A 13,161-nucleotide genomic window follows, 5' to 3' on the forward strand; every position below is an offset into this window, starting at 1 on the left:
TAGGTACCTAATATAATATTATGTCTTATACCTAGACTAACATACCGTCTCCGCTCAGAATCGTTTTTCTTATTCAATGATATTATATCATTGAATTCAAATTTAATACCATCCATTATACAGTGACCCACTTGTAACCTACTGTACAGCAGAGCGAAATCCACTTACCCACCTTTTTTTTTTAGTTTTTTTTTCTATAAATATCAATAAAGTTTTATCTGTTGGGCCAAAAAGTGTAAAAAATTAATACAAAGCTCCTGATATATTGTTACAATATCAGTTGAAAAATATTAAAAATACATAGGAACAATTTTTTTTTATAAGCATTTAAAGATCGAATTTTGACAAAATTTATCAAAATTAAAATTGAATAATTATTTTGTAGTTAAAAATGTATGAAATGTTCAACTTTTATATCTAAGGTTTGAAAATTTAAAACAAGATTCTATGTAAGTAGTTAATTCTGTTACCATAAAATCTAAAAAAATACATAAGCACAGTTTATTTTATAGTCATTTAAGTTAAAATTTGGACGAAATTACGTATTAAAAAACCTAGAATAACTATTTTAGTTATTTTATTATGATTGTATAATACTATTCGTGGGTACTTGAAACGTCTTCTAAAGTATACTATTATATATCTATGGTAGTATCACGGTTTGTTGTTGATGTATAACGCGTTATAAGTACCTAATAGATATTGTGATATGATTAATTTGGAATTTATTATAGGTCAATTTTTTTTTTAATACTATAGATAAGTATATAATATGTCTTATACCTAGACCGACATACCGTCTCCGCTCAGAATCGTTTTTCTTATACAATGATATTATATCATTGAATTCAAATTTAATACCATCCATTATACAGTGACCCACTTGTAACCTACTGTACAACAGAGCGACATCCATCACTTACCCACCTTTATCTAAACGTTTATATAGGTACAACCGGTTTTGATTACCTAAACCTGGGAGCGAACGGAATTAATAACGAATTAATTTAATTTTATATTATAATATCTATGTGACTGTTTAGTGTATATTATAATATATATATATATATTAAGAGTTATGATGATGACACTCTTTTTATTATTATCTAGTTACGAAGAGTGGCTATCATTACAATAATAAAAAAATTACTTATATTGTACTTTTTGTTGGAATTTTTTTTTTTAATTGAGGTACTTACTCTATTATTACGAATGGTGGAATAGATCTCTTTTTGGAAACATCAACCGTATTGGGTGATACTCTTAATTATTATCGTACAGGTACATCCTGGTATCCTGCAGTAGTGGAATCGGGGGATATTTGAAAAAATTAAAAAGTCCTTTAGAAAAGAGGATGTGAGAATATCATAGAGATATCTGTACAGTACCTAGTGTCGAGAAACGAATGTTCCAGCACTCAGCTTATAATATAAAGTTTATTTTTATGGAGATTATAAATGAATTAAACCTCGCGAAGTTTTAATATTCATTTCTGTTCGATGAGTTTGGATTGAATTGTAATATTTATAACACATATTATGTGAATTAAATTACATTTTTGTACTTGCTAAAAATGTACATCGAGTTTTTCTATACCGATAGAGCTGCAATACTTTATTTTACTGATGGAGTTCCGTGTCTGATATTATGTTATATTTTATTTCACTAAATATGCATGATGTTTATAAAATAATAAATTATGTTTATATTTTGTTAAAATTTATATATTTTGGAAATAATTATATTATAATAACTGTGATGTATTATTACTTATGATGTATTGATGATTATTTTATTTCATGTTATAGAAATTTCCAAAATCCGCGTGGTTTATCGTATGTAATGAAATGTGTGAAAGATTTAACTACTCTGGACTTAGAAGTAAGACAATAAATTGTATAGTTTGTATAACTAAAGACGCGGAAACAGATAACGAAATAATTATCACCGGATTTAATCAATTGGCTCTATTGTAACAATAATAATTTTAATTAATTTTATCTGAGAAAATATAAGTAAAATATCAATAGGTATCTACAACACTTCGAGAGAATAAACTCAACACAAAAAAGATACTCTGAAATAGGACATTTTTTACATATTATTTAATTTATTTGAACTATAATATACATTTAAAAAATATAAAATATAATTATCGGTTACCAATATAGTACCATAAAATGTTAAACTATCAAAAGATAAAAAAAACTATCATTGTTCGGTTTTGCATTCAACAACGCAATATTAACTTCAGTATCTTCACTTTTCATATAATATAATAGTATACAATAATACTTTTTTGACGTAGGTACCTACATTATTATATTCGACAGAAATGTAAAACATTCGTTATAATATTTTCGTATTTTTGTTTTCAGCTATCCTAGTGTTATATCTGTCAACGATATTAAATTATACCGACGATGAGTCGACCATGATCTATCATAGCTTTATATTTCTATCGTATTTCATGCCATTGTTCGGTGCAATATTGGCCGACTCTTACTGGGGAAAATTTAAGTGAGCATGGTCAATAGTAATCACACCTATATTATTTTGAAACCTTCGCGTTTGTGTGTCCATTTTTAAAATTGTCTTTTATCGTTTCTGCAGAACTATTATACGACTGTCAATAGTTTATGCTCTTGGAAATGTTATCCTCACTGGAGCTTCGATGGCCAACAGTTTTACTCTCGAAACTCAAAGGTAAACAAACTATAATATATTATTCCACTTAAATATTCATTAGGTTAGTTAAATTTCTTCTACAATTTTAATATATGGTTGTGATCAATATTATTATACGCCCCCCCCCCTCCCACCATTTTCAGGAAAATTATTAAATATGTTTCTATAGAGTAAAGGTGAAAAATGTATAAGCTAACTTCGTTCCCACCAATATAGTTTATTGTGTACGTGCCTGTTTGATATTATTTTGATTATTCTTACCATACGTACATGGTTGTCAAAGAAACTAAAAAATCAGCGGAGGAAGGATTTTAAACTTAGTAGGTATTGTTTGTTCTCGCTCCGACACTGCACCGTAAAAATGTATCACTCCCCCATTTCCATTTCGTACAGTTTTTATAATCTTCGCAAATAGTCTAATTTAATTTTTAAAAATTAACACCAGGGGAAAAAATAATAATTTGTAACACATTAGCCCATTGGTGACGGTCAACAGACTACATTTTGTTCACTCGAATAATAACAAGACATAAAGATAAAAACATATACGTATGAAAAAGTCTACATAGTTAAGGAATTTAATTTACAGTAGTAAAAAGTTTTTTACTCTATATATTATATACCACTACCTGTAGGTAGTTATATTTTATTAAACAATAAAACATTAGAAACCATATAAAGATAAAAAAATTAAAGAAATATTTCATATTTCAATATTTTTAAAATTATATTAAATATAGGTACCTACACAAGTTGTACACGTACTCAATAGTGTAAATATCAAACCAGAATAATTGTTGATACGATTTTTTAATGATCCCATCATTATTAAATATTAAGTATGATATTGTGATGACGATTGACGAGTGAATACACTCAAAGGTTACTGATGCTAAATATTCTTTTTGAAAACCCATTTAAAATTCAATGACAATAATACAGTGACTTATTAATTTGTATTATATTATAGATTCATTACCATCGTCGGTCTAATATGTATTGCGTTGGGCACAGGTGGTATAAAACCGTGCTCTTACACGTTTGGCGGCGAACAATTTCAATTACCGGAGCAACAAGATCAACTTTCCCAATTTTTCAAAAGATTTTTAATATCCGTTTACATTGGATCGTTGATATCTACGTTTTTAGCACCTGAGCTACGAAAAAGCGCACAGTGCTTTGGCAGGGACACGTGTTTTTCGATGGCGTTCGGCTTACTAGCAGTGCTCATGATAACGGCCATAGGTAACTTATTATAATAATATTATAGATCTTATACACATCACCCTTTCGTTGTGTTGTTACTAAATTTTTTAGATATTTTATAATTTTCAAATATCTATATAATATAATACTAGCTGATCCCTTGCACTTCGTTGCCCGTTAAATATACCAACTCTATCTCTTTTGGTATATGACTCGAAATTTGTTCAATTCGTTATTTAATATTCGGTGTATGGTGTCAAAGACTTATCTTAGCTTTTCCGTTACCCGATGAAAGACATAATGAGCGCAAAATGAGATAAGAAAAAAAAAGTTATATAGTAGGATATGCCCCAGTCTAGTACTTACATGAACCTTAATTTGGCACATTTACCACACGCCCCCCCCCCCCACCCGTTAACTACTACGGCACTATGCTAAAATGTTGAGTCGGAAAAGCTGTGAAAAATTGCCATAGTCTAATGAAAACTGAAATGAAGCCACTGCGCACCGGAATCCTAGATACCTGTGTGCACCAGACTTAATAGATGTTAAATTTAGATTTACCTATATGGCTATATATTATATTTTAACAATTTATTATTGATATTTTTTCATGAGATCAAAATATCATCCTATTTATTAAAATTATTTTACTAATTTTTATTATATTTATTGACATTTTTTTATAAGATCGACAAGTTTTAAATAACTACTTATATAAAATATTAATTTTAGCGCTTATGTGATAGGTATAGCCATTTATACGTAAGTGTATAATTTATCTATTAAGTATCAGAGTTATACCAAGTTTGTCGTTTTTACTTAATTCAACATAGATACAGTTGATAATATAATCAATTAATACAAAATCATAACCTAACCTTACTAAGATTCAATGATTTAAAAAAAAACGTAACATTCGTATGTATCTATAATAGATAAAGAATAAAAATAAAAAAGGAAAAAACAATTTAAAAAAATGTAAAACATTGGAAAAATTTGGTCCACCGAAAACGTGGTTTGAACTTAAAAATCAGCTCAGATTTAATTTTAGCGGTATTTTTTGAGGAAACTTTGTAACTGGATGAACTTGTGGTACATTAATTAAATAATCGTCCTCTCCATGACCAAATATCAAAGGGAAAATCATCTATATTCGATGGCATTGCTTTGAAAGCAGTCTTGACACTGCGCACGTAAGTATTGTGACAATGCAACAAATATTGCAAGTCGCATAATAATTTTCTGTAGGTATTTGGGACTATCGACATTCGCCGTTGTACTTCGCTCACCGAATCACCCATGAAATATATTTGCAAAAACTTCGGTTCATCAAGATTGTTTAGTAAAAGAGATCCAGCTAAATTATAGTTTTGAACCTGAACCTTAAATGTAGACATGACGCGGGTTTCATTGTAACCAAATGACGTCTTTTGAAAGGCAAAATTGTAAGTACAAATGATATCAAGAAAATGTTTGGAATCTCAATGAGAATGATTCAAAAGACTGTTTAATGGTTCTGGTGGATCAGCAATCTCTGCCAATAGAACTTTTACTCATGAATGGCAGAGACCTGGTGGTTTTTTTAGACCATTTCAATACATTACTGAAGTTGTATTTTAAATTCATATTTTCTATACCTAGTTCCTATATTTCTATAATCGATCGATTTATTATAACTAAGACAGACATGTTATTAATTTTATCTTCAACTATGTTGTTTCTAGATAAGCGCATCCCTTTGGCACCATTTGTGGAGCGGCCAAGGTTTGATTTTCTCTTGACGAGCATTATAAAACAATAAATTGCGACCAATAAAACAAAAATTCTTGAAAATTAACAACTGAAACTATAACAATCATAACCAATAGCCACCTTACAATGAAAAAATATATATTTAACTTTTTTTCTTCCTGGACAGATGGTCCCACTGTTTTTGATATCCAGATTTACTACTTTTTCTGTGGATTTTCCAAAAATTTTCTTTCATGAGAACGTTGTCCTAACAATAACGAATATAACAAAAAAGAATCAGGCAAACCAAGCAACCCGTCACATAGATTTCCATTTCGATTTTATGTATATGAAATATAGAGAATAGATTATAGATAGATAGATAATTTTGAAATATCAATATTATATAATATTTAAATTAATAACCGTTTGGTAATTAAAAATATAGATGTTCGTTTTTAAATATTTATTTATTTTTTCACCATCCAATGTATAAACATTTCAGTTGTTTTTATCCTCGGAAGAAATCTGTACGTGAAAAGGAAACCGGAGAATCATGTGATCTTCAAAACTTTTGGGTGCATATTTGTAAGTATAAATAACCTATATATTACATGCGAACCGTCGTTGACATTTCAGTAACTCGATACGCACGTCTCGACACTTTATTAATATTGTTTATGCTATTGTTAAGTACGGTGTTCGCAAAAAAATCTTTTCATCGACTTCCAGCGAGGCTCATTGGCTGGATATCGCGTGCAACAAGTACTCGAAAACCGAGGTGTCCGACACAAAAGCGGCGCTGGAAGTGCTATACACGTTAATCGCTTATCCGGTGTTTTGGGCGCTCTTCGAACAACAGGTGAGCCGCTGATTTCCGTACGCGAATATTACGTGCGCTCGGTGCATTTGATACCGTGGTTGTGACGATGTGTTTTCGGTATTCGACACGCAGGGCTCGCGGTGGACGTTGCAAGCGACTTTGATGAACGGCAAATTAGACGGCATCAGTTGGGAAATCAAACCCGACCAGATGCAGACCGTTCACCCACTGCTCGCGCTTTTGTTGATCATCTCGTTCGACCGCGTCCTGTACCCGTTCTTGGCGAAGTTCGGCATCCGACGACCGATGCAAAAGCTCGTGTTCAGCACTTCCATGGCTGCGCTGGCATTTCTGCTCACCGCTATTCTCCAGTATAAAATATTCGTGAGTATACCTACTACTGATCACCTGCGAATCACAATCGTAACACTGCTACTGCGGTTTCATATATAACGGTTGCTCATTCCACACGAATAACACAGTTTAAAAACCTGTGTGTATTGCAACATAATATATAATTAATATATATTTTGAAGTACTTACCGCAACGTTGTTATCGTAAACAGGACTTAGTCGTATTTGACTGTAAACCTAATTACACGTGGCAGTAGCTTTGAACTACCGGAGCAACCCTTATATAAAATCAATCAAAGTTAAATATTAATTAAAGTGTTCTCTTCGGCCATGTGTACTGACACACGCACTGGTTTTTTGACCATTGTAATTACCTATTATTTTGTCAATGTTTTTAATGAATTAATTAATTTTAATTAAAAATAAAACAAAAATAATATATTAATGTTCGTTTTGTAGTTTCACTAATTAAAGATTATCATGATACCACACGTTCACACGTTAATTATTTATAACCACTTTGCAACTTTAGTGACTGACATCACACTTATTGATCACATTTAAATACATGGTATGTACAATCAATGTATCTATTATTGTGTAGTAGTCGATATACTAATATATATATAAAAAAATATGGCAAAACATTTACGTCGGCAATAGATGTCCACGGATGTCATAACGCGAGGATTTGACATAGCGTAAAAAGGACCGCTATCCACTATGAAGTATTCACTACGATGATAACAATAATATTATAAATTCAGTCAAACCTCGACTGTAGCTACTAGAAAACCTCGTTAGCTCAAATATTTATTCCCGCCCCTTGATATTTGAGTTATCGAGACTCAACAGTTAAGGATATAATAATAATGTTGTAACTTTGTACCGGTTATCATTCAAGGGCGACAGCACTGTGATACCGACTACCGAAGGACAGTTGGTTGTATATAACGGTTTTGACTGTAACGCTCGTTTGTTAAGTTCGTCATTGCAATTCGTGGGCCACAACGATATCGATCCGCTGGGTTTTGCCAAATTCAAGTACACGCCAAATTCCGACGAAAGCGTCGTCAACATAAAGCTGAAATTGAACAAATCGTGTGATGCGTACGTTAACTACGACAATCTGGATACTAACGTGACCGTATCGAGAGGAAAGGTTAGAATTAAAACTAAATATTAAATTAAAAACAGACAATCTAAAAAATTTTCAAATGTGCGAAATTTAAAATTTCGAATTATTTAAAAAAAAGTGCTCCGTCTAGCTTTTTGGGATGTTTTTATGCAGATGGGTTTGGTCGGTTAAATTACGTACTTATTAAGTTACGCTTAGATTCAAAGTAAAGAATCGAAATTAGTTTTCTAAGTTTTTCAGTACATTAAACAATTAATTTCACAGACCGAGATACTATATGTTGTCTGACTTTACAATTTATTGGTATAATCAACATGATTCCCAAGTATAGACTTGCACGATAAAAGTGTATTTATTTTTGGTTTTCTAGTCAATCTCATATTTTCTAACATCCAGCAGTGCAAATAAAGAAGTAAAATTACGACGTATAGATCATTACGACGATTTCAAAAAGCCTAAAAATGGACATCCGAGTTTAAGGTGGGTAATATATTCATATTATAATACCCAGTGATATAGTTTATGTCTTTGAGCCCTATACAATATTCTATTCTTTTTTTTTAGAATAATAATTGGCGATGATATCGAGAAGAACGGGTCTCTTGCGCTGGTGCACGCCAGGAAAAATCACTTGTCGTACAACATATCTTCGTTTACAAACGAAAATTTCATACAGGTGGCTTTCGGAAAGTAAGCGTCAAAGTTATTGACATGGACGTAGACGAGTAGTGCTACAATATACCTCGCGGAGAGTGTTAAGCACTTTTGCAAAAGTATTTGTGTAAAAGTATTCAAATACTTTTAAATACTTTATCAAATTATGTGAATTTAAAATCAAATACTTGTTTTCAATACCTTAAATAATTTAATTTTGATCAAGTAAAATAAAAATAAATATTGATAGTATTGTTCTACTGTTAATATATTATAGTCAACCTAAAATCAAATACTTTGACAAAGAAAACAGTTGTGAATAATTGTAAAGTTCCACTAAATTATACGGTGTAAAATTCTCTATAAAATTAACGCAAAATATGAAAGTTGTTCAGTTGCGATTTTAAAAGGTTAGAAAAAAAATGTATAAAAGATTTGAAAGTATCTATAAATAAAGTATTCGTATTTGTACTCAAATTCTCTTCTTAATACAGTATCTGCATTTGATTACTTTTTAAAAGTATTTTGGTATAAGACTGAGCGATGGTTTGGGTTTTGTTTTGTAAGCCGTTTCAAAGTCTAAAAACCTAATTTATTTAATTTAAATTTTTTTAGCTATAATTTAGTACACGGTGAAGGACGGATCTCCTCGAATATAAATCTCATGCCGGCAACGATATATACACTCGTCATACGACGCAGCGGCGGTGACAGCATGGTAAAACCATAATAAATTATATAAGAAATACAAACTACGATAAATATATAACGATTATTGGGGACAAATCAATAACTTAATCGTTTCATCATGATCAATGAATTTATAGGAATCGAAATTGTACGCAACGGACGAAGGCAACTACTTGCACATTTTATGGCAGACACCGCAGTACCTGTGTATGATTCTCGCAGACGTGATGTTTATCGCCACGGCAATTGAATTTACGTTTACCCAAGTAAGTGTACACATGCACTCAATAATTACACGCTGTCTATCCGTTAATTTAATTGTACAGACGCGCGTGCAACTTAAAAATAATATCATAACTATAGGTATATATAATATGTCGGTGACGACATCCATATACGAAGATGATCTCCATTTTTATGGTGTTAATAATAATAATAATGATTTATTCCTATTCTTGCAGGCCCCGCCCAGGATAAAATCATTCATGTCAGCCTGTCTTGCGATGACTCATTCGGTCGGAAATCTATTGGTCGTTGTTGTTTCGGCTTTGTCCTTTCGCAAACAAGTGAGATTATTATATTCAGCTCTCTCGACAATGACGATTTCTTCGTCTAAAATATGAATGCACTTACTACAGTGGTTTTGTAAAGGATCCTATTTGAGTAAAAGTATTTGAGTGGACATATTTAAATACTTTTGAAAAAAGTACAATATGGCAAGGCTGGGCAAGTTAATGATTTTTTTTAACTCAGTTAAGTTAATATGCACCAATAACAAAAAATAAAAAGTTATAAGTTAATTTAACCATAGGTTAACTGAGTTAAGTTAAAAGTTATACACACTTTTTGTTAACTTTTTATTAAGTTAAAAAAAATTAATTTGTTTTTACAACGCTAGTGTACTTAATTTTTTTCCAACCAAACTCTAAATTATAGACTATAGTGTTTATACTTAATACAGTATTTCCATATAAGTTGGATTCGAATGATATACATTTTTAACTTTAAATAATTTACGGTAAATATTTTTTGACATGAAAACGAAATAGACTGAAATAATGAAATATAATTAAATTTAAAACAAAATAAATTAACTTAACATATTTCTTAAAAGCCAAAATTAACTGGTTCACTTAAAAAGTTAAAATTAAATTAACTTTTTAACTTAACTTAAATTTTTTAACTCGTTAATGCCCAGCCTTGAAATATGGACAATGAATTTGGACAATACTTTCTTGGAATATTTGTATTTAAAATCATATACTAATTTTCACAAACTTATTCTTTTTAGTTTATTTAATTTTAATCCCGTAAAAACAATTGAGTGTGTATGATAATATATTATCTTTTGTAACCGATACTCAACGAAAAATGTAAAATATCATCCTTCAACAAATAAAACAGGTGAATTTTATAGATACACCAAATGATACCACTCAGGTGGACCACTAGAGCTATAACTACTAAAAGGTATAACTTGTATGTAAGCGTTGGCCTAAGTTATCCCTTTACGATCCTGCAAGTATCGTTCAAAGTTACAGATACATGTTTGGCGTGTTTGGATTGGCTCCACACTGGACATGCATATTCTCCAACATAGGGCTATTCCAGTTTTACGCATGGTGTGAGGCCGTGCTCCTCTTTGGGTTCTGGCGAGTTTTCTAAATAAGTTGTTCCTTGCTTGTACTTTCTATTTAGTTTTGAAACAAGGATCCTTGACGCCTATAGGTACACGAGGTAGTCAGTATTTTTCATAACTATTCTATATTGGCGTCACAGTTTCGTAGGTGGAAGCAACATATTTGTGTTTTGTTTGGGTTTGGTTTTAATTGATAACATATAATTTATAGGCGTGGTATAACAAGGATATGGGCCGATAACTTTTTGGATCACTTAGGTCTTTTCCTGGTTTGGGAAAGACTATTACGTTAGACTTTCTTCAGCATTTGGGTATACATTTGATATGGAGACATGTATTTAACAGTTGAAATAGCCATAATTTTGCTCCTAATCTAATCTGAAGTGTTTAAATTGTTCTATTAAAATGTCATCATACCCAGCCGCTTTCCCATGCATCATTTCTTGCAGACTGGTAATGATTTCGTTCATTTGAAAATCATGTTGGAAGATATGACATTCATTGTCTTCGTCTCTTATAATTTTATCTCTCTTGATTTTCCTTCCAGGCTTATCATTTTTGAGTAATTCTGAGGCTATCTAATTAGGAGTGACACAATAACTTCTGTGTATAGTTTTCCACTGAGATTTTTTTATTGGGCGCCTCACTAGTTTTAGTCATATCAGTGTTTTCAATGAGATCGTGCCACTTTCTGTTTTTGTCATCACCAAGCTGTTCAATAAGAGTAATACGTAAAGTAAGTAAAGTTTAACGGACTAAAATGTCTATACAATACTAACGTAAAACATGAAAATCGGTTCAGTTGATTTAAATGTGAACAAATAATTCAAAAAAAAAAAATTTACAATATCCATAAACACTTTTTGAAAATATTTATATTGGTACTCAAATACTTTTTTTACTCTTTATGCAAATACGTTGTTTAAAAAATTGTCGAAATATCTATCTGTATCTATAGGTACTTGAATACTTTTAAAAAGTATCTTTTGACTTTACTGTATACAATTATAAGCTATATCATATTTTAGGAACACGAATATCTATTTTTCTCCGGACTCATGCTGGCAGACACGTTGTTATTGGCTTATTTGAGTTATAATTACAAGTACAAAGTTTTCGAACAACGGTTAAACGACAGAAATAACGACCACGACGACGTCGATAACGTCGTGACAAATCAAAGCGGACTTCAACTCGAAGAGAAGTGATCATGAAATGCTCAAGTACATGACTGCTTGCATATAGTGGTTGATTTAATATAATTACAAATTGCATCATTGATAATTTTGTATATATTTATTATTGTAATTATCTTTTGTAAATATATTATTTATTTTCGATTATAGTTCAACGAGATAGTAAATAATATATTATACTGACAGAGTAAAAATTATATCAAATTATATCATTAATTATCAAACCTTGGGTTATGCTAATGATATTTTAAAAACATTAATTCCACAGTGCTGTTTTTTAATCTGGACGCTACATATTCGTATGATATTTCGACTTGCATTTTTTACAGAATAGATATATTATAGTACAATAAAACATTCACAAATACTAGCATTGGGAAACTTCAAATTTGGTAGGACCTATCACTCACCTAGATAGAATCCTTTCAAATTCTAAAGTCATACCAATATTTAACTATACTCTGGTCTATTGTGTCCTGGAGAAACTAATTATTAGTTTATTTCACTGAGGTTTATCAGAGTAAGAATACCATTAAAATATGAACACACTGTCCACTGTCATTTTTGACAGCGTACAAGTTACAATCGATATTGATAATAGACAATCGTATACACAATAATTATTATCAATCTGTTGACTGCTGTGACGGCGTAACGTATAGGCAATATAGGTACATCGCTATGTCAAAATTCAGTATTATTTAGAAACAAAATTTATTTTTATTATATTTTAATATTTTTTCAATCCAATTGCGTATGACTTTCTGTGGTTTTAACAGTTGCTCAAACTATTATAATATCATATTGTTTTATTTTGGTAAATATGGTTTTGGTACTGATTATGTTGTGTCTGCATGCATATTTTTTCAGGAAAATAAAACTATTAAAAAGCAAGTATTTTTACAGTGGAAACTGAAGAATACGGTCGTTAATCGGGCTGCGTATGAGTTGATTCCTGGGTACCTGTTTACCTGCACTTATACCGTTGAGTTGATTCCCTGCTCATTAAGAGGTTCGCACGAGTTGATTCCCTGGCTAT

General features: G+C 30.9%; 1 protein-coding gene across 1 annotated transcript in view; it reads left to right on the plus strand.

Moving 5' to 3' along the window:
• The window catches only part of LOC100169295 (peptide transporter family 1), a 15,487-nt gene extending 3,105 nt beyond the window's left edge, over window positions 1-12,382 (plus strand). Inside the window, exons 2-15 of the mRNA XM_001946522.5 lie at window positions 1,809-1,881; window positions 2,379-2,520; window positions 2,614-2,706; window positions 3,659-3,933; window positions 6,134-6,216; window positions 6,323-6,490; window positions 6,584-6,835; window positions 7,710-7,967; window positions 8,314-8,423; window positions 8,508-8,633; window positions 9,213-9,315; window positions 9,425-9,553; window positions 9,749-9,853; window positions 11,955-12,382. Coding sequence (XP_001946557.2) covers window positions 1,809-1,881; window positions 2,379-2,520; window positions 2,614-2,706; window positions 3,659-3,933; window positions 6,134-6,216; window positions 6,323-6,490; window positions 6,584-6,835; window positions 7,710-7,967; window positions 8,314-8,423; window positions 8,508-8,633; window positions 9,213-9,315; window positions 9,425-9,553; window positions 9,749-9,853; window positions 11,955-12,134 — 2,097 coding nt within the window. The 3' untranslated portion in view covers window positions 12,135-12,382. The remainder of the gene's footprint in view (window positions 1-1,808; window positions 1,882-2,378; window positions 2,521-2,613; window positions 2,707-3,658; window positions 3,934-6,133; window positions 6,217-6,322; window positions 6,491-6,583; window positions 6,836-7,709; window positions 7,968-8,313; window positions 8,424-8,507; window positions 8,634-9,212; window positions 9,316-9,424; window positions 9,554-9,748; window positions 9,854-11,954) is intronic.
• The last annotated feature ends 779 nt before the right edge of the window (window positions 12,383-13,161 follow it).

Source organism: Acyrthosiphon pisum, chromosome A2, assembly GCF_005508785.2.
Source record: "Acyrthosiphon pisum isolate AL4f chromosome A2, pea_aphid_22Mar2018_4r6ur, whole genome shotgun sequence".
Lineage (NCBI taxonomy): Eukaryota > Metazoa > Arthropoda > Insecta > Hemiptera > Aphididae > Acyrthosiphon > Acyrthosiphon pisum.